Here is a 27,988-nt window from a genome sequence, read left to right as displayed (position 1 = left end):
AAATCTAACTACATTATTAATACCATTTTTAAATTGTGTATTTTTTGCAAATGACCACAATGATTCACAACTTCTCTTGAAACACCCAACTCATTATGAGGAAGACTAGTCAATTCGAGATTGTAAAGAAAGCAGGGCATAGGGATGTGTCAATTTTTTGAGGCAACGTTTACAAGACAACAATCTTAAGCAATAACGCAAAAGTGGCGTTTTGCCGTTATTTCATTCTGCGTTAACACGCAATAGTTAATAGTTGACTAGATTCTTGATTAATGTTGAACGCAGTTAGGCGGTGTACAAGGTTGCTACATGACATGTTTTCATATACTGTCGTACTGTCCATGTGCACTGACATCATCAGTATCTTCACCCCCTTCACTGACGAGCATTATCGCCACCTACTGTTCCGGAGTACGTAAGTCGGTTGTGACCCAAAACTCACTTATGTGTTTGCTTGGCACGGCCAGACTGTTCTCCCTGTGTTTTTCAAACACTGAGAGTATAGTCTGGGACCCAGCCCATTAACGGCCTCTCGAGCAAGTACAAAATCAATCGACAAATCAGATTTGTTTATTTGCATGACGTGTTCTTAACGGGCAACGTCATTCTTCCGCGTCGGAAGTCGTCTCCACAACAACACAGATGGCGAACGGGAGAGCCGAGAATATGTTCCAATCCACGGTAAAATCAGTTTTAAATTACCAAAAACATATAGACACAAGTCATTGACAACAGTCTGTCTTGCGCTAGCCATGTTGAATAAACTCCGCTCTCCTCGTATGTTTACTTCCGGGCGCAAGTCCCTCATCCCGCCCGTCACTGATTGGTCCACTCCGCTGTCTGTTTGCTGTGGCTTGCTCCGCCCTGGAAATTTTATCCGCTTAATGGTAGCCAGACTCAATCGCTGGAACAACGGTGAGTCTGGAGCAGGGCCGGCCCAGGCCATTTGGGGGCCCTAAGCAAAATAATGCAAAAGGGCCCATATTTTTGGCCCACCATTTCGTCACAGTGTACTGTGAAACCCATACATGCAATCTAAGCCATACGTCCACATTTTGTAAATTAATCAGATTGTGTTGCACTGCACCCCACTTCTCACCCCAAATGATTGTCAGTACTTACAGTAGATAGCGCCAAACATTTTTCTAAAAGAGGAAAGAAAGAAGTTAAGGAAGAACTTAATTTTTTTAAAGCTTGTAATCAAGTATCAAAACTCACAAAAGTCAAAATAAAGCAAACTATAGTAAACAAAATAGAACATAAATTAAATGATTGCCAAATTGGGGGCCCCCTAGTGGTCAGGGGCCCTAGGCAGCTGCATAGTCTGCGTATAGGCTGGGCCGCCCCTGGTCTGGAGTATCAGGCTACTTATGTGTTGCCAATTGTTTAGATTGTGACGACAGGGGGGAGTGTTTTCTAGATTTTCTCTCTAGAACACGTTTTCAAATTTTAACGTTTTCAGCCCCCCCCAGAATGCCAATGCTGTGTAAACGATAAAGCTCTCTGGAAAAGTTTTGTAATGTTAGATCGATTTTTTTTTTTTCTAAATTAATTGTACTTTGATAAATAAAATTCAATATCAATCAGCATACTGGTTGGTTACACTCTATGAATACCCTAATAGCAGGTGTCTCTGTGCCGGATCCAGCCTCAGCTTGCCAGATTCACATAGCAATCACGGCCATTGAACGTCAGTGCGTCAGATGCGGCACGGATCATCAATCTGACAGTCCAAATAATAGGCCACGCACTGGTCCTGGGCAGACCGTGCAGATTGGACGTGCAAAAAATCTGGAGAACATGCAGGATTCAGAACACGTCATGTCGGTGTACAGAAATTTTTATGGTAAGTGTTTTATTCAAACTCATAATAGTGTTTTGAAGTCACTTCTTGACTGCTATACAAGTTATTCAACCGAGCCCTAATAAAATTTCCGGTGTATTCAAGTGATCTGCCATCTCTGCAAGTTAAGTAATTCAAAATGCATAAATTGCATAACAACGTATAGAGGGAAAAAGCATTTACTCAGTGTTTCTGTAAATGTTTCAATGTTTGAATGCTAATATTCAAACTGAGCCCCTCCTCCTTGTGTTTTTGTATTTGTGTCACTGCCTTGATTGCACAGATAGGTGAGCCTGGGACCAGGTGCCACTCATCGTCAGCACTTAAACCAAAAGTAAACTTAACCTTAAGCAAACTTAAACCGGCCCTTGGCCTCACATCGTCGCCAGAGCAACAACTCACTAACATCACTTTCAGCTAACAAAGAATCTTGCAATTCTGATACTGAGCTCATTTTAGCTTTTTCCCCCATTGATCCTGTACTGCTTGCCTACCAGAACGCGTGCCTGCCCGTTCACCTGTTCTATCACCAAACTACCCAATTAAAAAAGAAAAATAAGTTGTATTGTTATGGTGCATTAATATATTCGCATTAGTAAATAGCATGAAAAAGGAGTGTTGTTATTATTGCTTTTAATAGACACATTTAACTTGCAATATAAGAACATTATGACACATTAAACAAAATAGACCCCAACTTAAAAAAAACACACAAAAAAACTGTTTCGAAACAAATCTGGCCCAGATTGGGTAACGTGTGCAATGTTGTTAATAACGGCGTTAGAGTATAGCGGCATAATTTTTTTCAGTAGTGAATAACTAATTAATTACTTTTCTCATCTTGGCTACGCTGTTGCCGTTACTAAGGATGTAAAGGCGTGCGTTACTTTGTGATACTACGTTGGTTGAATGACGCAAGAAAAGTCTGACAGACACTGACTCACAGAGCGGGAGTGGTGAGGATGGAAGGGAGTTGTGACGCCGTAGCAAACGTGATGCTAGGTGGCTCCATGCCTGATATCTACCTATGGTAGATATAACATGTATATAGAACTAGATGCGAAATGACAGACACGGCGGCGTTGGCACGCATATAGACCCTACTCACCAACGTCACACAATGACGTGTCGCTGTATCCGGCCACCATATTGTCCGTCATTGTTTATCCGTATTCTCAATGGTTTCAATTTGTCGTGCAATTTATAGTGCAATTCATGGAAGCCCCGGTGCTTTCAGATGCTGTAAACTCATTGGATGCGTTGCATAAAAGGCGTTATGTGGAAAAGCTTCAGTCTATCCATTCGCCAGATCCATATTTGATGTCTAAATCAATATTTTTCGACCCGCTGTCTTTGTCGTCTCTGCCTGACATCTGCTACCCTGATATCTACGTACAACTATCTTGTCCACAAAAACTCAGCCTATTCTCACGAAACTTTGAAGAACTTTAAGAGCAGCACTCTAAGCAACATTACCCAGTGTGACCCTTTACTTTCAATTTTCTAAAATGGCGACAATCAATAAAATATAATAAAAAAGTTGACTGCGATGGCCGACGCTTCAAGGATAGGTGGATATTGGACTGTTTCTTCAATACAATACGCAACAACTGTGTCTGCCTCATTTACAAAGAGACAGTCGCTTGTTTTCAAAGAGTTCGATGTGACGCGATATTACCAAACAAGACACGCTGACATGTACGACAACATTACAAGGAAGATACGCAGCGAGAAATTATAGCAACTTGAAGCTAGTTTAATTTCACAGCAGCAGTATTTCGCAAGAGCCCGAGTGTCGAAAGAGAATGCCACAAAGGCGAGATTGTTGAAATTATGAATTTAAAAAAATAATAATAAAGCAAATGTGACACACAGAAGGGCTTGCTAAAAATTGTTTAAATATATTGTTCTACGTAAATCAGCCAAGGTAGCCCCCCACATTTTTATCACACCAAATCTGGCCCCCTTTGCAAAAAGTTTGAAAACCCCTGTTTAACTGATGATCCGTAGACAAGGCCAGCTTCTTTCACTTGGTACCAGCTAAATATTATTCAAAAAATAATGATGGCGGAAGAAATAAACATCTTGAATTTGAAACTGTATGTTTTCGGCGATTAGTCTCGCAATGATCTTAATTGTGGTTGTCAGCCCAAAACCCTCTTAATAGGTATTAAATGCATCTTGCCAGGTATAAAATGACTACTACATAGTCTGTGGTGATCGTTTGGTGCCCAGTTTTCTCGTCGAATTGCAGCAGTCCATCTCGCTCTCCTCTCCGGGTCTCTCGGAATACGGTAGAACTTCAAGTCTCTCCGTCTATCTTCTCTGTTACTGCAACCAACCGCCACACACGCCTTCACCATTTTGATTATTAATGTTAACGAGCAGAAAACACGCCATAATAGGAGGAATTTACATAGCGGTAATACGTAAACACGACGAGCTGACGGACAATATGGCGCGGAGGTGTGGTTGTGACGCCATGTGAGTGGGGTCTATAGAGGACTAGGTGCGAAATCATAGACTCGCCGTCGTTAGTAAACAGCCGTTATCTTAAAGCAGTAGACTTCTCAGGAAGGCTCTGTTGTAGAGAACCTTCCTAGCTAACCTAAGTAACTTTTTATCTAAAATACTCGTATACTTGACTTAAATCTATCTTTAAATGATGAAATAGTTTTAAAACTTTCACATGTCGAAAGTAAACAGAAGGGAACTAATGCAATAACGGGAGCAATTATAATGACTTTAACAGTTGATTCACAACATTAAATGACTAATTTAAAAAAAAAAAAAAATTTGGGTGAATGAAAAAAACAAACATGAAAGGTCACACCAGTTACTTTGCCAAGTAACTAATTACTCTTATATTCATGTAACTGAGTTACTAACTAAATTACGTTTTGGGAGAAGTAATTTGTAACTGTAATTAGTTACTTTTTTAAAGTAAGATTAACAACACTGCATGTGTGCCACATCCGGGCCATATATTAATGTAGTGTCTGCAACTTTGGACCAGTTCTGGCCCAAAACTGGTTAATGATCCAGCAAGTGACCTTCTACTGAATTTGGGCCATTGTTCAAAAAGACACTGGGGGGATCAGTTTCATGAAAATGGGCCGAAATTTGCAGTACTTCTGGCCCATGTCCGCTCCAGTTATATTTTGCTATCTGGGTAGGTGACAGTAGCAATTTAGCTGCTGTGGCTAGCATCGGATTGTTTCATACCCCAAGGTTATGATTAGTTAGAAGTGTAGCTTTTGTAAAGTGCTTGAGGCTGGCGCAAGACTTTCAGATCTTGCTAGCAGCTTGGAAACTGCATACTCAACATTTGAACTATTTTTGCTTTTTCAAATCTGTCATGTCATTGTCGATGTTGCTTCCTGGTTCAAGTATGTTTTTGTTGCTAATCTTTTTTCTCTCCCATAGTCATTACATTGTTACAGACAAGAAAAACAGGTTTTCGATTATCGGGTTCCTCCTCTACCTCTGCCAACTCTGCCAGAAAGTTTACTTCTGCTGTTAGTCTGGATTTACTAGAGGCTCTCGTAATTTCATTTTTTCTCTTTTGCTAATATTCGAATTTATTTGTTGAAAATGACCATCAAAAATTTTTCAATTGAATATGACTCCATCAACAGCCAAAACACCTTCACAAACGGAGATACAATCAATGGAAGGATAATCATAGAGGTCTCAACACAAACTTCAATCCAATCGTTAATTTTCATTGGGAAAGGAAGTGCAAAGGTTGGCTGGCATGAATATTATGGAATGTATAACCATTGTTACTACTGGTCTGACGAGAAATATTATGAGATCAAGCAACGTATCTTGAGAGCTGGTAATGTATTGCGTTATCCAATATTTTTGTACAGAATGTTAGTAAAGATCTTTCATTATTGTCAAGCCTAAATTCCTTACAGTATGGTTAATTCCTCTAGGTACTGAATGTATAAACAAAGGAAGACATGTTTTCCCCTTTTCATTCAATATCCCTAACAGGTATGCATTATATACGGTGCTTTTTCTTGTTGGTATTTTTCTTTCAGGTAAATTAGGTTTCCTCTAATTGTACTTTGCAGGAAAATGCCGTCGTCATTCAAGTCACCTACAGGTAGAATTGTTCATAAACTCAAAGCGGAGCTCAAACAATCAATGAAGCTGACAAAAAAAGCAAAAGCCCACTTTACATTTATCTCCAAAGCAGACATGAATATACCTGGACTCATGGTGAGAAATTTGTAACTGTAAATGATGACAGTTTGAAAATATTTAAAGACCAAATGTGAAGTAATTTTATAACATGCCAAATAGGGTCACAATTAAAGTAATTAAACAAATAAAGCATGAAAAAATAATTTATATGTTGTATATTTGACCAAATAATCGCGTTTTCGAAGTTTGAGCCTGAAAGGGGACGAACCCGGAAGTGATACGTCACACCGAGAACAGCGATAGCAGCGCTCCATACATACGGCCGCCATACAAAGCCCTTCAAACAATGATTCAAACAGCGATATATGTGATAGATCGAGCGCAAGGGAGGCGATCCAAGTTTTTGAAGAGTTGGAGGAAGAAGAGGAGGTTGGAATTTTATGTTGGACCGTACATGTATTACCCAGACGCTAATCAAGATGCAAACAATGTGCCTAGACTACCTGACATGGAATGGAGACAAGACCCATCGAGATTACAAGATTGGTAAAATATAGGCTGTTATTATTTTCATGATTTGAAGATGCAGGCATTTGCACATAAATCTGTGTTTTTGTCTATCTGATGACATTGTTAAAAAAAATAATAATCAGACTTCATGTTCATTTTGGCAGATCCGGCAGCTCTCGTGCATATAAAATACAGTGCCTTGCAAAAGTATTCGGCCCCCTTGAACCTTGCAACCTTTCGCCACATTTCAGGCTTCAAACATAAAGATATAAAATTTTAATTTTTTGTCAAGAATCAATAACAAGTGGGACACAATCGTGAAGTGGAACAAAATTTATTGGATAATTTCAACTTTTTTAACAAATAAAAAACTGAAAAGTGGAGCGTGCAATATTATTCGGCCCCCTTGCGTTAATACTTTGTAGCGCCACCTTTTGCTCCAATTACGGCTGCAAGTCGCTTGGGGTATGTTTCTATCAGTTTTGCACATCGAGAGACTGACATTCTTGCCCATTCTTCCTTGCAAAACAGCTCGAGCTCAGTGAGGTTGGATGGAGAGTGTTTGTGAACAGAAGTCTTCAGCTCTTTCCACAGATTCTCGATTGGATTCAGGTCTGGACTTTGACTTGGCCATTCTAACACCTGGATACGTTTATTTTTGAACCATTCCATTGTAGATTTAGCTTTATGTTTTGGATCATTGTCCTGTTGGAAGATAAATCTCTGTCCCAGTCTCAGGTCTTGTGCAGATACCAACAGGTTTTCTTCTTCCAGAATGTTCCTGTATTTGACTGCATCCATCTTCCTGTCAATTTGAACCATCTTCCCTGTCCCTGCTGAAGAAAAGCAGGCCCAAACCATGATGCTGCCACCACCATGTTTGACAGTGGGGATGGTGTGTTCAGGGTGATGAGCTGTGTTGCTTTTATGCCAAACATATCATTTTGCATTGTGACCAAAAAGTTCAATTTTGGTTTCATCTGACCAGAGCACCTTCTTCCACATGTTTGGTGTGTCTCCCAGGTGGCTTGTGGCAAACTTTAAACGAGACTTTTTATGGATATCTTTGAGAAATGGCTTTCTTCTTGCCACTCTTCGATAAAGGCCAGATTTGTGCAGTGTACGACTGATTGTTGTCCTATGGACAGACTCTCCCACCTCAGCTGTAGATCTCTGCAGTTCATCCAGAGTGATCATGGGCCTCTTGGCTGCATCTCTGATCAGTTTTCTCCTTGTTTGAGAAGAAAGTTTGGAAGGACGGCCGGGTCTTGGTAGATTTGCAGTGGTCTGATGCTCCTTCCATTTCAATATGATGGCTTGCACAGTGCTCCTTGAGATGTTTAAAGCTTGGGAAATCTTTTTGTATCCAAATCCGGCTTTAAACTTCTCCACAACAGTATCTCGGACCTGCCTGGTGTGTTCCTTGGTTTTCATAATACTCTCTGCACTTTAAACAGAACCCTGAGACTATCACAGAGCAGGTGCATTCATACGGAGACTTGATTACACACAGGTGGATTCTATTTATCATCATCGGTCATTTAGGACAACATTGGATCATTCAGAGATCCTCACTGAACTTCTGGAGTGAGTTTGCTGCACTGAAAGTAAAGGGGCCTAATAATATTGCACGCCCCACTTTTCAGTTTTTTATTTGTTAAAAAAGTTTAAATTATCCAATAAATGTTGTTCCACTTCACGATTGTGTCCCACTTGTTGTTGATTCTTGACAAAAAAATTAAATTTCATATCTTTATTTTTGAAGCCTGAAATGTGGCTAAAGGTTGCAAGATTCAAGAGGGCCGAATACTTTTGCAAGGCACTGTAATAATATAAAAACGTTGGGGAGAAAGAAGGAGATGAATCGTTGATGGCTTTCTCCACTTTATTGTGGCAACAATAAGAAAACAAAATAATAACGGACTGCCGCCACATTCGACCGCGAAGTTTTGCTTCTCGCTCATCTCCCCCTGGCCTCCTACTACTCACAGCTCTCCAGTCCCAGCGTCTCTTAAACGGATCGTGCATCGTGTCTTGTTATGAGCTTTTTGTTGACAAAGGTATCGAACACACGACGTGCTGACAACTTTGTTTCTTTATTAACACATGGAGCAAACAGTACGAACACAGCTTGAGGCTCTCGGCAGGCTGTGCGGAGCGATAGATAGAGCCTGTGCCTCTCTATCACACTCTGCGTCACGTGACCAAAACAAGAGTAACGTTGCGTGCACTTCAGGGTGCCTCGAAAAACATTGTATCAGAATATTACATATGAAAGAGTCGGAGATTTGTTGATGCAGTGAGAAGCTGGACCAACAAATCACACTCCTGACATTAAAAAAAAAAAAAAACTTCTTGGGAGCATCTTGGGAGAAAGCAGGCAGGATCAAACGGTATTTCAACATGCCAAAAAGACTGTTGCATTTACTGTCTTTTTTCAAAAAGAAGGAAGATGGTTCAAAACGAGTCAGAAAAGCACATAGAAAAGAAAGAAAAAAAGTAAAGTCCCACTGCATAGCAAGTGGGCATTTGCGTTTTGTTTTAGCACCATTTTCTGCTTAATGTAATGTCCGTGACTGCGTGCGGGCCCGTGAAGGGGCCATCGGACAGCAGAGTGGTGACATAGCGGGAAGTGAGGAGAAGAGTGCGGCGTAAGAGCGAAGTTGGTGGTCGTATGTTGCAGCAGTCCACTGTTATTTTTGTTATTTGTTATTCAACTGTTGCCACAATAAAGTGAAGGAAGCCATCATTCACTCCTCTCCTTTCTATTTCCCTATTCGGGCTATTACAATATGTTCCGGGACCTGTCCACGCGCCGTCATCCCTGCGCTGTCATATGTACTTTGCGTTCCGGGACCTTATGATTTACAAATTAAGCACTGTTCCACAACAGTTGGCAGCTCCGCTTTGACAAAGTCATCAGTCATCTATCCAAAAATCACACTTACTTTTTTGCAAATCCTCGATCATAAGCAGACCGGTTGAGGAAGCAGGCTTCTTTGAAGTGTTTGTAGCAGAGAACACGACTCGATGATGGCGTGAAATTAATTCGCCTAGTAAGAACAAAAGATGTCCATTTACATGCCCTGCTATCCTTCAGCCACTCATACAACTTTTCTTTAGATTGAGAACAATACATTGCCACACACCGCCGTGGTATCTTACCGAGAAGCAATGTTCTATGGCGGCCTTCCCTCGCAGTTCTCGGTGTGACGTAATTTCCGAAGATTTCCGGAGATTGTCGAAGAAAAGCATTTTCGTTGTCAAGGACGTTGCTATGGGTTAAACAAATTATCTGGAAGGGTTGCGTTAAAAAAAATAACGAAAATATGCTTATAATTGTTTAGCCATTGATATTATTCAAAAACATGGTTGGCCAACCTTACTTCACATTTGGTCTTTAAAGGACTTGAACGTAGTAAATGTTTCTTTTCTTTCTGTCAGGAACCTCAGCATGGTTGCACGGATAAAAAACTCAAAGTCTTTGGTTCTGGAACCATTGCAATGAAGATTTACACCAAAAAAATGGGATACCAACAAGGTATTTATATAAATGCTAATATACAGATCATGCCTATATCGCTTTAATATATTCAAGCCGTGCTAAGAAAATCTTCTAAAATTGCAGGACGGTAAGGGGTATAAAAGTTGTTGTACGCAGAATTTGGCAAAAACCTACGCTTCCTCCAAAATTTGCCAAAAACTTGCTCATTCATTTATAATGGAATGCCATTGACAGCCATGTACGTCCAAATTTCCCATTCATTTTCAACGGCAGGAAAACATAGGTCTTTGTGATTTTTAACCATTTACCATGACAGCCCATTGACATTCAACTGGCACCCAAGTAAGTCGATGCAATTGACAGCCATGCACGTCCATGCCATTGACGGCCATGTACGTCTAAATTTCCTATTAAATTTTAATGCAAGAAAGACCTGTGTTGTTGTGATTTTTGACCCAAAAACTTACTATTACAGCCCATTGACATTCAACTGGCGCCCAAGTAAGTCGATGCCATTGACAGACATCCAACTGTCAATCAACAGGAAGTGACATGATATATCTGTATCTACCACTGCAAAGCCCCATCGCAATTCCTCCAGAAATTCTAGTGTAGCCATGAAAACAAAAGAAACAGTTTGGAAATGAAATGAGTTTCGTTTAGTAAATTAGAAATCTGGAAAAAACTTGAACAGGGCTTCATTTAGATGTTAGCTTGCTAGGTTTTGAATTCGTAAAAAAAAAAGGTTAAGAACCACTGCTCTAATCACTGGCGTGCGCGCAGCCTTACATTCCACAAGAACAAGGACCCAAATGGACTACTCATAGCTGCCGCCAAATTGGACAATCAAATTTGTTGGCGACAATTCATTGACTTACCTAATAAACAATTTAAAGGTGTAAGTGTAAAAAAAAAAAAAAAAAAAAAAAAAGGCGCCCCCTCTCGGCTAGCACCCATATGCGGCGCATTCGCTGCTTAATATGCAGTAGCGCCACTGCTTACAGCAGAGACATTGTCTGAAAATATTTTTTTCACTTGCAACAACATTTTGTGTGTGTGAAACTATATTTTGTGCGACCGCTGTTGTGTGGGTGCAAAGTTGAAACAAACTTTTTTTTAGCATTACAAAACTTTTTTTTTTATGAGTAAAATGTTGCCATTACATAATGTAGGGTTAATAGCCAATCAGTAATTAAAGGTAATTGGAGGATTGTTGTTTTAAAAGTGTACAATAAACTAGTACCTAAGTGGTGGCTGTCATTCAAAAGGGTTGTTGTAAATTATGGAAAGGAAATAGACGTGCTCATAAATTATCATAAACAACCAAATTACATAACCTAATGTATGACAACATGCCAATATGTTCATAATTCTTGGAAGGTAGTGTTTAAAACCTTTAAAATAGGCCAGACTGTCCAGAGACATTTTGTTCCATTCTAACCTACCACTTCAGTGTAGAAATGTACAACTGAACAGAACTAATACTATTTTGAGCAAATACACACTATACTTTGTGGTCACTTGCAGGTGAAGCTCTCCAAGTCAAAGTTGAAATTCATAACAAGTCATCCCGTTCCTTGAAGCCCAAATTTGTATTGTATGAAAAGCAGAGTTTCTTTGCTCAAGGTCACAGGAAACTTTGCACACAGGATATTCTCAAAGAGAGACTTGAGACAATTGAACCCGATCAAAAAGAGATTGTGAAGAAGGTGATCCCAATCCCAAGGAATTTGCCTTCCTCTATTCTAAACTCTGCAATTATCAAGCTGGAATACAGGCTGAAGGTAGGCTGACGCTTCTCTTGTATTTTCATGAGGTTTATTCCATTTGTCATAGAACGTTCATGTTCTAACAGAGAGCAATTTTAACAGATCTTTCTGGATGTGAAATATGTTCTAAACCCAGAAGTTAAACTTCCAATAGTTGTCCTACCTGCCTTTGAGGGTCCAACGGGAAGACAGCCTCCACGTCATGCTGCTTATGGATTTGAAGAATTTGGGTATTCAAATCAACAGAACTGGGGCAACGATGCACAAAATTTAGATCTCCCTCCACCGTATGAAGCACACAAGTGGTACCCAACTTTAAGTTGACCATAATTCACTGAAAGAATTTGTACCCATAAATGTGCCAATGAAACGAACAGTTGCATCGATTTAGTGTTTTGTTTTGATATTTAATTGTTTCCTCCCTTTTAAATCTTTTTTGATAACTATAATAAAAAGTCATTAATATGTGGCGGAAAACACAGACAAGACTGAAAAAGCAGTTTCTGCTCTTGCACTCCTCCTTAAAAGAAACTGCTGTATTTTAAGCCAAAACAACTGTTGTGTTTGATAGAACAAGATGTCCATATGCTGCCATAGCAGATTCATGGCGCATGAAGCCCCCGAACTATTTTTAATTTGTCCGTTTTACCACGAAAACCCTCGTTTACAGACGTCGCGCAACTGCTTTTGTTTCAACCCAGCCATAAAATGAAGGTAATTAATTATATTTATTATTCAAAATGTCGGTCGTCTTTAGCTTAGAATCATTCATTTTTGTCTCATATTTTGTTTAAAAAAAAAAAAAAAACATGAAAAAAAATTATTCACTCACATATTTTAAACTTTTAAACAAATTATGTCACAATGAAAAAAATGCCGTCTGTAAAAACGTCACGGATATCTACCCCATAACTATCGCTTAATTGTATTTTTTTGTTACTGCGGCATTTTCTCCGATATGTTAGATGATAAATAATTGATCCAAACAAAAAAAAGTTGAAAAAAAAAAAACGTTTAAAAGGGTAAATATATGGAAAAGAAAATCTCGACCACTCCTTGATGTCTGTGATATCTGCATCGCGACCCTTTTTATATTACCGTGTTTCACCCATAAAATCCCCCCCAAAATCCAGCTGTGGCCATTCACATCTGTGTCTTGACACTCAGTGATACATGCTACATGGAGTTTTTGGATCGAAACAAAGTAAGTACGCGATAATATCTCGTTAAAGTCATGGCGTCTGTAATTCTGTTCTCGCGTGCTCCCACCTCCAGATAGGGTTTTGCTGTTTAAAAAATATTTTTTTCAAAAAAATGCCCTCCTGCTCAAAATTTTTCTTCCCCCAGAAAATTGAGATTTTAAGCTTTCCAATAATGTATCACACATGCGTATCAGACAAATTTGAAAGTTGGCTACATTGGGGGTCTCAGAGCGGAACTTCAAGTCACCTGAGTGTTTTCCGCCATATTCAATTTCGTCACGGATATGTTATTTATTTATAATGAATGATTAATTATTTATAATAAATTCAGCTTGAGTGACTATTACTCTGAAGTAGATAGTACCTTTTCTCGTAGGCACCGTCTAACTGTTTGCATTACTCTAACACACTTAATATAATCAATCAGGGAATAGTATCGTTTCTCGTATTTACTGTATGACTGTTTGTATTACTCTAACAAACCCAATATGAAATAAATAGCACTTATACCATAGTTTAATTAAAACAAGCAGAATATCGGGCATAAGAGATAAACAACGCCTTCTTATCACGGAAGCCCAGCGCGTGTGTCATACAACTAATGGAGCAAGATTGACGCTGACAAGCCCATGTCTGTACCACCAAGTCTCGCAACCAATCCTCCCGGACAGTCCACGACAAAGGGCAGGACGGTCTGTCCTAACACCCGATATCCAGCTGATAACAAGACTCCAAGAGCCCTGTTGACGCTTAGGTGGCAAAATCCACATCCTCATTGCCCGGACAACAGTAACTCCAGAATCCTCCTGTCCAATCCACAAACAGACAATAATCCCAAACACACCCTTCTTCCTGCCTACGGCCCGCCCCGCGAGAGCCTTCAAAAGACTGAATGTTTAACTAAGCGTTGTCATTTTTCTCGGGAACTTCTGATATGGTGACCTTGGAATGAGTTTGCCTCCTCACCCTGGTTTCTGTTTCACCTTGCTGTTTTGATCCCTGTCGATCCTGAATAAATTGTCAACCTGTTTTCGGAGAGAATCCTTTAAACCTTTCAAAAACGGAGTCAGTACAAAAGGTTAAAACTAAGGTGGACGCGCGGAGTTTGCCCTTCTGGCTGGATTGGCGTGGTTCCGGCGATCTGAATAGAAGGTCAGATTCCTTCAACTCTTACCTTAATTTTCGCACTATAGGCTGCTACTTTTTTCCCTCGTTTTGAATTGGGTTAATAGGTAACACTATATTTGACAGCAGCATCATAAGACTGCTATAGGACCGTCATAATAATGATATGACACTATCATGGGCATTAATGAATGCTTATGACAGACGTCATTAAGTGTGATCTGGCAAATTATGTCACTAGCTCCATTTATGTCCAGCTCGGATCTTTTATATCCATTAAAAAATGAGATCATTCGCTGGATGACACAAAATGGCATCGGTCATAAGTATTCAATGATGTGTCGTGTCATAATTATAATGGTCTCATGACAGTTTGATGGCACAACTGTCAAATAAAGTGTTACCAAATATCATAACTAGAAATTAATGAAACTGAAGAAATAATTAGCACAGAACATAAATTTTTATTGTTATTTACATCTGTAGCACTGCAATGCATGCTAGGAGGCATCATGGACGACAACAGTGTTTACAGCAGGTGGCAGACTGTCTCCTCCAAGGCAGAAAAGTTGGCCAAATGAAGCTTCTTGAAGCAATGAAGCTTTGCAGCCAATTGGTTCAAAGCTTCATGGTGGTTCATTTAGTCTCATGAGATCTTATGATGCCACTGTCAAATCAAGTGTTACCAGTTAATATCTTTTTGTGTAAATATCCCTTGATACAGTGAGGACAGCAAATGCGGTTTTCATGTCAAATTTGGTGGGTGGCGGCTTATAGTCAGGTGCGCCATATAGTCCGAAAACTATGGTACTTATTACTCTTTGGGATGATTTCAGTTTTGCAAGAGCAGATCTTGTGGAAAGGGGCATGTAAGGTTATACTGAGATGAAGGGTTTAAACCACGCCTTGAATTTCTGCATGCCTGGACAAAGATAATGCTACCTATAACATAATATTTTGACAATTACTACAATAAAAGAGATTTTTGTAGTTTACAGTGACATTTCTGCATTTCTCAGAATGTATTGGCCTACTCTTCAGCTATCTGCTCATAATAATAGCCCATAATTATAATAGCCCATATAAATAAAATAAATTGAAATGAGCCAAAACACGTGTAATTAAATAATAAGAATAATACACAAATCCTGCTTACACAATTTTATTAATTTTTTTAGCTTGAGAAAATCCATCAATAAAGCTTTTGAAAACCGTTTGAAAGCCTGGTGTACTACGGGGTTATGTCATTTGTATTGCTTCCAACATAATGAACAACAAAATCATTTTACAAATAATAACGTTAGATCTGTCCAAATGAGTCCATTTTTCTTTCTCGGTCAAATAAAAACAACTTTCATTCCCTGAAACTTAAGGTAATCCACATACTTAAAAATGACTTGCATGCCCAAAGCAAACATGTGACTTGTGGTTCAGGAATCTGGGTTTACGTCATATCAGTTTCTGTAAACAGACAAGATAAACTGGCTTTCTATGATTTGGATTAACGTCTTGCTCTGTCAACTCTGCCGGACAGTCTGTTTCTGCTTGGATTTACAAGAGGCGCTCATATTTTTTGTTTGTTTGTTTATTTGTTTGTTTGTTTGTTTCTAATAATATAATAGTTTATTTCTCGAAGATGACCATCAAATTTTTCTCACTTGAATTTGACTCCATCAATAGCCAAAACATCTTCACGAATGGAGATACAATCATTGGAAGAATCATCGTACAGGTCTCAGAAGAAACTTCAATCAAATCGCTAACTATCATTGGAAAAGGCAGTGCAAGGGTTGGCTGGCGTCAACAGCACGGGTGTTTTACTCAATACCGCTTATCGGATGAAAAATATTATGAAGTCAAGCAAAATGTCTTGAACAATGGTAATACATTTATTTATCCATTAAAGTAGAAAATGCTAGAAGTAACCTTGAATTATTATAAGGCACAAATGACATCTTTGACTCTTCCAGGTCCTATTTCTATCGCCAAGGGGAAACATGTGTTCCCATTTTCCTTCAAGGTTCCAGAATGGTATCTACTTTGGAAATGTATTTTGGTTGCAAATTCAAGTTTACCCTGTTCTAAATGTTAGACAAGTATAACTTCATCATGTACTTTCTCAAATTAGATTGTACTTTTGATTAGTCTTCTTAATTTTGAATGCTCTCAACTGTTAACCGTACTTACATTTTTAAGACCTAATAGTGTCAAAATAATTTATGTCTTTAAACCTACACAGAGAAAATTAGGGCTGTCAAATGATTAAAAATTTTAATCGAGTTAATTACAGATTAAAAATTAATTAATCGTAATTCAAACCATCTATAAAATATGACATTTTTCTGTAAATTATTGTTGGAATGGAAAGATAAGACATAAGACGGATATATACACTCAATATACGGTACATAAGTACTGTATTTGTTTATTATAACAATAAATCAACAAGATGGCATTAACATTATTAATAGGGCTGTCAAAATTATCAAGTTAACAGGCGGTAATTAATTTTTTAAATTAATCACGTTAAAATATTTATTTATTTATTTTCCCTTCAGGCATGACAAATCCAAACAAACATACAGCATTTATATGTGTTTACAATTAATTCAACCCGAAAAGAAAAGGGACTGACGGGAGAAGCCGAAGCTTATTGAAACCCGTCAACAGTATACCTGATTTGACGCAATGAACGCACATGCCCCGCTCAAACAGATTAAAATGACAGCACAGTGCAATGCCAACTTGTTACTTGTGTTTTTGGGAGTTTTGTCGCCCTCTGCTGGCGCTTGGGTGCGACTGATTTTATGGGCTTAAGCACCCATGAACATTATGTAATTATTGACATCAACAATGGCGGGCTACTAGTTTATTTTTTGATTGAAAATTTTACAAATTTTATTGAGACGAAAACATTAAGAGGGGTTTTAATGTAAAAAAAATTCTTTAGCTTGTACTAACATTTATCTTTTAAGAACTACAAGTCTTTCTATCCATGGATCGCTTTAACAGAATGTTAATAATGTTAATGCCATCTTGTTGATTTATTGTTATAATAAACAAATACAGTACTTATGTACCGTATGTTGAATGTATATATATCCATCTTGTGTCTTATCTTTCCATTCCACCAATAATTTACAGAAAAATATGGCATATTTTATAGATGGTTTGAATTGCGGTTAATTACGATTAATTAATTTTTAAGCAGTAATTAACTCGATAAAAAATTTTAATCGTTTGACAGCCCTAATTATTAACATTCTCTTAAAACGATCCATGGATAGGAAGACTTGTAGTTCTTAAAAGATAAATGTTAGTACAAGTTATAGAAATTTTATATTAAAACCCCTTTTAATGTTTTCGTTTTAATAAAATTTGTAAAAATTTCAATCAAAATATAAACTAGTAGCTCACCATTGTTGATGTCAATAATTACACAATGCTCACTCATGGTGCTGAAACCCATAAAATCAGTCGGACCCTAACGCCAGCAGAGGGCAACAAAAAACACAAGTAACAAATGGACATTACACTGTGCTGTCATTTTAATCTGTTTGAGCGGGGCATGTGTGTTAATGCGTCAAATGTTTCAACGTGATTAATTTTTAAAAATTAATTACCGCCCGTTAACGCGATAATTTTAAAAGCCCAAGAGAAAATATTAACGACTTCACAAGATTGAACCTCAATACAAGATGGTAATCCCTGGATTACGACGTACTCGATTTACGCGATTTCGACCCCGGAGTCTTGTCCGCTATTTTGTCTCCATTTGTTTGTTTTTTGTTTTTTCAGTTGCATTATCAATACCTTACTGTAACTCCCAGTATCTTATTTTTTTACTTTATTAATATGACGTGTTCTGTCCTCACTAAACGTGAAGTTGTTTAGCTTTACAGACAGCAAACAAGGCAAATGTGCTTTTTCTAATCTTTTTACGTCCTTCACGTTTGACAATTTGTAAAGCTGTAGCACACTTTGTTTAAAAAGATACACATTTTAACAATAAAACACTTGACACCAAATAATTGGTGTTCAAACGTCCATCAGGTCAAACAATATGTAAATTTAGTAGATGAAATTGGCCTAATTTGCCTAACAAAAGTCTTCTAGCTTAAATGCTATGAATGCTAACGTATTTACAGAGGTGGGTAGTAACGCGTTACATGTACTTCGTTACATTTAGTTGAGTAACTTTTTGAGAAAAATGTACTTCTAAGATTAGTTTTACTAAGCCATACCTTTTACCTTTACTTGAGTAGATTTGTGAAGAAAAAACGCGAGTCTTACTCCGCTACTTTGGGTTACACAAGACTCGTTACATTTTTTCCTTTTTATTCTACAAGTAAGATTTTTTTTTTTTCTAGTGATGCTATTGCCAAGAGTAGCGCTACTAATTTCACCCATGAGACGTCGCAACAATAATCACTTGACTCCATTACACCAATCAGACGCAAGCTTGCCGTTCTATGATCACACAAGCCTGTTCAATCACACGTGTTTAAAGCACCGCTAAAAATGAAGTATTTGACATAGAGGGCTGCCCTTAACGTGAATCGAAAGCGCAGATTAAAACTTTTTCCCAGTTTTTATTTGGCACCGATTGACCTCGGAAAACCGGAAATACGATCCTTTTGATTTCATAATAGTAACTACGAAGGAACTACAGTACTGTATTCATTATTGAAACTAGGAACTATTTTCTCCACTAATGGTGTTATACTTATATAGCGCTTTTCCACCTTTCAAGGCGCTCAAAGCGCTTTACACTATCTCGCCATCTACCTACTGGTGACGCAGCACCAGGAGCAACGTGGGGTTCAGTATCTTGCTCAAGGAGACTTAGACGAGTTCATCAGGGCGGAGAATCGAACCCACAACCTCTGGTTTGGGGGACAACTACTCTACCACTGAGCCACGCCACCCCACCAACTAGAGGGCAGGGCACTCATGCTCTTTGGACGAGTAATGCTTAATTTCTGTTTTTTTTTTCTCTATATATATGATTTATTTTTCTTTGGCTTAATGTACAGTAATGTAATGTACAGTATCATTATAACAACAGTTCATATAAATAAGTTTGTTCTGGAGGAAAAAAATACCATTGTTTAAAAAAAAAAAAATCTGAAAAAAGTAGGCAGTTACTCAAAACGTTATTCGTTACATGAGTTATTTTCACTGGATACTCTTTTACTTGTATTTGTGTACATTTTTTGGATGACTACTTTTACCCTTACTTAAGTAATATTATTTTGAAGTAATGCTACTCTTACTTAAAGTTTTTGGCTACTCTACCCACCTCTGCATATTTACAATTCTCGTAGCGAAGCGCTCACACATAATTCTACAAACTGTAGCTGTTAACCTAATTACAAATGCATACACAAACATACAGTATATTAGTTGAAACAACTTACAGCCTTATGTGGACCATACCACAGCGCAGCTACCCTTTGTCCATGTCAGATGTCTGAGTCTGTTTCTCAGTGATACATGGCAAAAGTCCAGCCAGACACAACACTGCCACCATAGGGCAGTGTATCCTCCATCATTAAACAAAATACAATACTTTTGAACTTTTTGGATAATTATTTTGAGGTTCTTAAAGGGTTAATTCAGACTTACGTCAAAATTCTGGTTAGTTCGCCAGCATAGGAACGGAACTCGTTCGTAACCCAGGGACTACCTGTCATGTCCACAGAACATTTTTTAAATAAAATAGAGTAGATTTAATTTTTACCATAATCCATAATGATTAATGTTACAGATTTACATATAATCACTATTTTTTTTGAGGGGGGTGGAGGGTTTGATGTCTAGATTCAAACAAAAACCAAATTGCTTATTTTCCATGTGGTATCGTATCACTTGGTTTCCCTATATCGTATCAAATAGTATCACTTCCAAACTAATATTGTTTTTTTCCCATGTGGTATGGAATTGTAGCACTTGGTCTGCCTATACCGTATCAAATGTATGTCTCAGGTTTTATATTAGACCATTTCATTTATTATTTCGCTTATTTTCCTTCGAATCCATTTAGTTACCAATGACGCTATATCAATAAATTTGAATTGATTTGATCTTCTTTGCAGTAAAATGCCATCAACTTTCGATTCATCGACTGGTAGAATTGTTCATGAGCTTACAGCGGAGCTCAAACAATTAAAGAAGCGGACAAAAACAACGAACTCCCACTTCACATTTGTCTCCAAAGCAGATATGGATATACATGGGCTTACGGTGAGAATTTTGAAGCATTAATAGACAGTGTTGGTTTTGTCAACAAGGACGATAACGAAAATATTTCGTCGACAAATGATTTTTTTCATGACGTGGCGATGACGAGCTAAAAATGTGACTTGTGAGATGAGAACATAATGAGACGAATGCCAGATTTCGTCTGACAAGTAGATGTGATGAAAATGCGACACGGTTTCTGTCATTTGTTCACAATGCGAGAGATTTTCATATTGTACGTCAGCTTGCATCGTAGCAGTGTTTGGGTCGTGTCACTCATGTGAGATGTGCTGCGCCTCTCCCTCCTCAGAGGAGTTTAGGATGTGCCTCAAGCTAGGCTGCGATCCATCTTGCTTGTTTGGTAACACGTAAGAGTTGTTTTCTTATCTTGGTAAGAGAGAATACGCAATTTTGCTTTCGCCGTCAAAGGTCTGTGCTGACTGACCATTAAACGCTAAATGTAATCCTAGTGTTAGCGTTCGCGTTAGCATTAGCTTCAGAATAGCGAGCATCCTCTTAAAACACTGGCCAGTCTAATGCAAAGCCATTTGGCTTTTTTCGTTAATAATTCCAGAAGATGTTAAACACTAGGATAGTTCTTGGCTTCTAAGTAGGTTCAGTTGGAAAATAATGCACTGCTTTTCCTGCTGAGTGTGTATTATCATCACCAAGTTCGTGTTGTCCTAGTAGATGCTACAATATGTGCTCGTCTGTCTGTGTTCATTCGAAATGGACTAAAACTAAATAGTTTGAGTCACTGTTGACTAAAACTACAAGAAATCGGTATGACATTCAGTTGACTAAAACCAGACGAAGCCGAAAACATTTTGGAAATACTAAAATATGACTAATACTAAAAAGAATTTTTGTCCAAAAGACTAAGGCTAAAGGCTGAGTTATGCTTTTGCGTTGTAGTGACGGCGTTGCGTCGAAGTAGACCCTATGGCGTCAACGAGCCATAGACCTCATAATATATTGACGGGACACAGGGCGCTGGGCTGATTAATAAGGGGCCTGCATTGTTGGCGTGGCATTCAAAGCTGACCGAGTGGAATCACAGACAAAGAGCTTTTTTGAAATTTGTAAATTCTTTATATATATGGACGTAAAACATTCTCGATATTTGGCTGAAACCAAAAGTAACCATGCAGTTAGCATTTATTTTATGTAAACATTGCGAACTATGATGCTAGTCTGTCAGTCAATGTGGCGGCCGCCATACAGTATGTGAACAGAGCTTTACTGGTGAAAAATCTTGTGAATAACTGCTTAAATCCCTTAATTCTTTACAGACATGGACGTAAAATGTCTTGATTATTTGTTGAAAGCAAAAAAATAAACAAAAAAACTTGCAGTTAGCATTTATTTTACGTAAATATTGAGAACTATGATGCTCGTCAGTTAGCAAATGTAGCAGCCACCTTATGAAAACAGAGCTTTTCCGGTGAAAATCCTTGTGAATAAATGCTTAAATCCCCGAATTCTTTATAGATATGGACGTAAAATGGTCTTGATTTTTTATTAAAAGCACACACAAAAAAACGTGCAGTTAGCATTTATTTTACGTAAATATTGCAAACTATGATGCTAGTCAGTAAGCAAATGTAGCGGCTCCTCTTACGAAAACAGCTTTTCCGTTGAAAATTCTTGTGAATAAATGCTTAAATCTGTAAATTCTTTATAGATATGGATGTAAAACGGTATCGATTTTTGGTTGAAAGCAAAAAAAAAAACTTGTAGTTAGCATTTATTTTACGTAAATATTGCGAACTATGATGCTAGTCAGTAAACAAATGTAGCAGCCGCCTTATGAAAACAGAGCTTTTCCAGGGAAAATTCTTGTAAATAAATGCTTAAATCCCTGAATTCTTTATAGATATGGACGTAAAATGGTCTTGATTTTTGATTAAAAGCACCAACAAAAAAAATGTGCAATTAGCATTTATTTTACGTAAATATTGCAAACTATGATGCTAGTCAGTACGCAAATGTAGCGGCTCCTCTTATGAAAACAGCTTTTCCGGGGGAAATTCTTGTGAATAAATGCTTAAATCTGTAAATTCTTTATACATATGGATATAAAACAGTCTGGATTTTTTGTTGAAAGCAAAAAAAAACAAAAAAACATGCAGTTAGCATTTATTTTAGGTAAATATTGCGAACTATGATGCTAGTCTGTCAGTCAATGTGTCGGCCGCCATACGTAAACAGAGCTTTCCCGGTGAAAATTCATGAAGTCTTTATAGTTATGGACGTAAAGCAATCTCAGTTCTTGTTTAAAAGCAAAAAAAAATTTGAATTCGAATTCCTTGAGTTTTATTCTGGCCGGACAACAATGGCAATTGGAGATGGAACGCTTGAATGTGACAAAGGATCATTCAAATGTTGAGGAGCAGGCGACGCAGAAGACTGTTGCGCAGGTAGTCTGTCCGACTGTCGATGCCGCCTCGCACAGAGATTAGCGGTCACATTACGAAGTCTAGCATCAGGTGGAAGCCAGCAAGTTGCGTTGTCCTGCATTTGCCGTGTCCTACAACCAGCCAGTGGAAAGCCATAGTAGATTTTTGGCGGCTATGGAACTTCCTAAACTGCGTTGGAAGCCTTGATGGTGATGAGTTACCGCTTCGTGTGGCCATTCGGTTCCAAACACACACAGACAGTACTTGTCTAGTATTTTCAGCAATCTCCTTTCATGAATTGCTTGACATATGGCAATCTTTATAATTCCTTGTCGAAACATTGTACGGGTGGTCGTACTTGCGGACCTCTTCGATGATCCTCTAGTCCGCTTGGTCCATTTTTTGAGTGTATAGCGCAAAAATGTTTGTAAATGGCGGTGATTTTGCGCTGAACCAGAAACAACAGTCTGAGCGGACCAAGCACTGTCCATTTGTGTCACATCACCACGCGCTGACATGATGCGTATTCAGGATTTTTTGGAGGTACACATCAGGCTACGGCCAAGGGTCATAAATTGGGTCTGCCTTGACGGCGTAGGTCTGCTGCAGAATCATAACTCAGCTTTAAGACAAAAATTAAAAGGGCTGCCAAAAACAACACTGTTAATATATTGTTATTTAAAACTTTGCTAGGGAAAAGAATGAATATATTGTACAGTATTCCCCATAATTTGAAGTGGTATCACTGTTCTTTCTTAAAGGATACTCAGCATGATCACACCGAGACAAAATGTAAGGGGATTAAGTCTGGAACTATTGGAATGGATGTTTACACACAAAAAATGGGATACCAACCAGGTAATCTTATCTACATACAATACCATTTAAAAGTTTGGGGTTACCCAGACAATTTTGTGTTTTTCATAAAAAGTCAAAAAGTCACATTTTAAAACAATAAAAAGAATCAAATTACTTGCAAAATGAATAGAAAACTATACAATCAATATGTTGACATGGTTACAATAATAATTTATATTTGATTTTTTTTTTTTTCCCTTCGATGCTCCCTTTGGAGCAATTACAGTATTGCAGACCTTTGGCATTCTAGCTGTTAATTTGTTAAAGTAATCATGAGAAATTGCATCCCACGCTTCCAGAAGTCCCTCCCATAAATCAAAATCCCTTCTACAGTGGGGCAAATAAGTATTTAGTCAACCACTAATTGTGCAAGTTCTCCGACTTGAAAATATTGGAGAGGCCTGTAATTGTCAACATGGGTAAACCTCAACCATGAGAGACAGAATGTGGGAAAAAAACAGAAAATCACATTGATTTTTAGAGAATTTATTTGCAAATCATGGTGGAAAATAAGTATTTTGTCAATACCAAAAGTTAATCTCAATACTTTGTTATGTACCCTTTGTTGGCAATAATGGAGGCCACTCCAGGACCTTGAAATGCTTCTTACGAAGCCATCCTTTGTTGCCCTGGCTGTGTGTTTGGGATCATTGTCATGCTGAAAGACCCAGCCACGTCTCACCTTCAATGCCCTTGCTGATGGAAAGAGATTTTCACTCAAAATCTCTTGATACATGGCCCCATTCATTCTTTCCTTTACACAGATCAGTTGTCCTGGTGCCTTTGCAGAAAAACAGCCCCAAAGCATGATGTTTCCACCCCCATGCTTCACAGTGGGTATGGTGTTCTTCGGATGCAATTCCGTATTCTTTCTCCTCGAGAACCTGTGTTTCTACCAAAAAGTTCTATTTTGGTTTCATCTGACCATAACACATTCTCCCAGTCCTCTTTTGGATCATCCAAATGCTCTCTAGCGAACCGCAGACGGGCTTGGACGCATACTTTCATCAGCTAGGGGACACATCTGGCAGTGCTGGATTTGAATCCCCGGTGACGCATTGTGTTACTGATAGTAGCCTTTGTTACTGTGGTCCCAGCTCTCTGTAGGTCATTCACTAGGTCCCCCGTGTGGTTCTGGGATTTTTGCTCACCGTTCTTGTTATCATTTTGACGCCACGGGGTGAGATCTTGCATGGAGCCCCAGATCGAGGGAGCTTATCAGTGGTCTTATATGTCTTCCGTTTTCTAATATTTGCTCCCACGGTTAATTTCTTTACACCAAGCATTTTACCTATTGCAGATTCAGTCTTCCCAGCCTGGTGCAGGTCTACAATTTTGTTTATGATGTCCTTCAACAGCTCTTTGGTCTTGGCCATAGTGGAGTTTGGAGTGTTGTCTGAGGGTGTGGACAGGTGTCTTTTATACCGATAATGAGTTAAAACAGGTGGCATTAATACAGGTAACGAGTGGAGCCTCGTTAGACCTCGTTAGAAGAAGTTAGACCTCTTTGACAGCCAGAAATCTTGCTTGTTTGTAGGTGACCAAATACTTAATTTTCCACTCTAATTTGGAAATAAATTCTTTAAAAATCAAACAATGTGATTTTCTGGGGGTTTTTTCCACATTTTGTGTCTCATGGTTCTTATCAAGTAGGAGAACTTGCACAATTGGTGGTTGACTAAATACTTATTTGCCCCACTGTATCTTGAAGAGCACCATATAGACATAATCTGTCAAGCATAGTGGAGGTAATAGGATGGTTTTGGGTTGTTTTGGTGCTGGTAAAGTGGGAGATAGTTAATGTTGTCATTCATGTTTCCCCCCTGGTGAAACTAACTTTATACATGTCATTATAATCCTTTGCAGGTGAAGCTATCCATCTCAAAGTTGAAATTAATAACCAGACATCACGTGAATTGAAGCCCAGATTTGTCTTGTACGAAGACCAGAGTTTCTATGCTAAAGAGATGAGAGTTCGCAAAAATAAAATCTTAAAGGAGAGACTTGAATCTGTTGCTGCCACTGGCAATGAGACAACATATGAGAATGTGATCACACTACCGAGGAATCTGGCTCCCTCCATTCTGAGCTCTGCCATAATCCGTCTGGAATACAGCCTGAAGGTAGGCTAATGAATCTATTGTGCCTTACACAAGGTTATTACATTTATCATAGGAGTAGAAATAAAAATTGCACAAACCACAAAAGGAGAATAAAGCTTAAAGGGACTATACGACACGGGTGGAGCTTAGTGGGGTGCAGCGGCCCCAGTGTTCGGCCGAGGGGAGTCTCTTTAAAACAAAGGTAACATGATGCATGGAGCTATAACATTGTGCAGAGGTGTTAAATGCACAGCAATGTACGGCCAAATTAGTCAAGCCCATATGAGATCTAATTGCCATAAATGTGGCCCGCAAACCAAAATGGGTTTCACCCCCCTGATATACTGTAGTGGTTAAGTATCGTCAGTAGGGACCCGCGAGTAAAGAGCCACTAAAACACCCCACTGCTCGGCTTAAGGATACCAAGGGCGTAGGTTTGCATAGGGACGGTAGGGACATAACACTACCAGCTTTTCAGGATGCTCAAATTGTCCTCACCAACTTTTTAGCCACCTGATTTGCATTATACAATGAGTTCAGTTATATGGGCAATTTTGATTGTCTTCCATTATGTTGTAAGGATAGAATAGATACCGTTATTGAGTGAATTATTTTCATTATGTTCAGACATACATTTATCCCTTTTCACTTGCTGATTGTGCTGGTCCATTTTTTTCCCCTCAAACGCATGTTTGAGGGGAAACACACAGCACACAGCACACTCACAAAACCTCACCGGCAGTAATACAGTATGCCACCTCCTCCTCCCCCGCCAGCACAAGCCACTTTAAATCATGTAAAAAGATGTGAATGTTGTGGAGGTGGGGGAAACACCACTAATTATGCTACTAAAAGTCCGACCTGCATCAGAGTTAGCATAGCAATAACCTGTGTGAACTTGATAACCCGTAAAACTACTGTGGACGGGCCAAACCTCCACAAGGAAAAACAAAGTCAAGCTAGCTGACCCTCATTTGTATCATTGTTTGCATTATGTGCATTACTGTAATGCAACGCGGTGGCTTTAGAGTGCAAGTCCCAAGAATGGGTCCACTTCAGAGGGACACTGACATGAACATGAACTGACATGGGGAAAAATGTGAAAGGAAATCACACATCAGAATTCATGAGAGTACTTTGGATGCCTCAGATGTAGATCAATCCTTGGATATCTCAGATTTTTTTTCATGATTTTTTCCCCAAATAACTTTTATATTACAAACTACATTAGTTTGAGTCTAGGAGGGCTCCAGTGTCCCCCAGCAGTGGACTCATTCTTGGAAAGCTCCCCATTTTTTTTTTTTTTTTTTCAATAAAGGGACTTACACTTCAAAATGTTTCTTTAGTAGTTTTTGAAAACAAAGGTTTGAATCCAACGTTGTATCATATGAACTAATACACAAAAATTCGTACAGGTCAATACAGATTTATTTTGCTTTGAACGTTTCACCTATCAATTAATTAGATTCATATGCGGCTGGTGGTTCTGGTGGACGGGGCCACGCCTGCAGAAGCCTGCCTCTTAATTCACGCACTCCTCACTTTGCACTGTAAATATCTTTCACCCTAGCACCTACATACTCATCCATTCCTCCGGGGAGAGTAGGGACGAAGCTATACAGTCCCAGCCGGCTCCCCCTTGACTTTAATGCATCACACAACGATCACCTCCTCACGGCAGGCCCCACCATTCCTGCACCTTTTTTAATGCACCACACATATCATACTCCACGGGAGAGCTGCGGCAAAGGGCAGTGGGACGGGCGGCTGGGCCGAAATTCCATGCAGCGTTCCAACTGCCCCATGCCGAGCTCTCCTATTTTAATGCATACATTGCACTACCCTCCCCACACAATCCCATCACGGTGCTGGGTAATGGCTGGGGTTTGGTGGTGCGTCCCCTCTTCCCATCCCTGAAAGCCGGTTGATGGGAGCGCGGGTGGCCCGGGGCACCACCCTGGATCCCGGGGTTGGGTGATAATTGCTCCTTTGCTTGGCTGCGGGAGGAGGGATGGGCTGAGCCCCCACCCAGCCAGCCCGGGGAGGGAGGGCTGGCGGGGTGGGGGGTTAGCGCCCGCGTGGTGCTTCCGCTCGTCTGCTTGGCTGTCGTATGTTTGGTTGGGCTCGTGTGTGACTGGTTGTGATTTGGAGGTGGGGCGGCGTAAGGTCGTTTGCCAATGGGCTAACACTCACAAGGGATTCACACAATTAGTGGGTTCTAGATCACACTGTTGATTTGACTCTATCCCTCCCAATCACTTAGCTTATAGTCTCCCC

The 27,988-nt window shown here is 39.1% G+C and overlaps 1 protein-coding gene across 1 annotated transcript in view; it reads left to right on the top strand.

Annotated features, from left to right (window-relative positions):
* Positions 1-5,333: 5,333 nt before the first annotated feature.
* The window catches only part of LOC130913558 (arrestin domain-containing protein 3-like), a 24,458-nt gene continuing 1,803 nt past the window's right edge, over positions 5,334-27,988 (top strand). Inside the window, exons 1-9 of the mRNA XM_057832242.1 lie at positions 5,334-5,684; positions 5,785-5,845; positions 5,926-6,073; positions 9,953-10,049; positions 11,541-11,797; positions 11,885-12,087; positions 20,208-20,355; positions 23,513-23,609; positions 25,476-25,732. Of these exons, the coding sequence (XP_057688225.1) occupies positions 5,438-5,684; positions 5,785-5,845; positions 5,926-6,073; positions 9,953-10,049; positions 11,541-11,797; positions 11,885-12,087; positions 20,208-20,355; positions 23,513-23,609; positions 25,476-25,732 (1,515 nt within the window). The 5' untranslated portion in view covers positions 5,334-5,437. The remainder of the gene's footprint in view (positions 5,685-5,784; positions 5,846-5,925; positions 6,074-9,952; positions 10,050-11,540; positions 11,798-11,884; positions 12,088-20,207; positions 20,356-23,512; positions 23,610-25,475; positions 25,733-27,988) is intronic.

Source organism: Corythoichthys intestinalis, chromosome 3 (genome assembly GCF_030265065.1).
Source record: "Corythoichthys intestinalis isolate RoL2023-P3 chromosome 3, ASM3026506v1, whole genome shotgun sequence".
Taxonomy (NCBI): domain Eukaryota; kingdom Metazoa; phylum Chordata; class Actinopteri; order Syngnathiformes; family Syngnathidae; genus Corythoichthys; species Corythoichthys intestinalis.
This window is presented reverse-complemented; position numbering and strand designations above follow the sequence as displayed.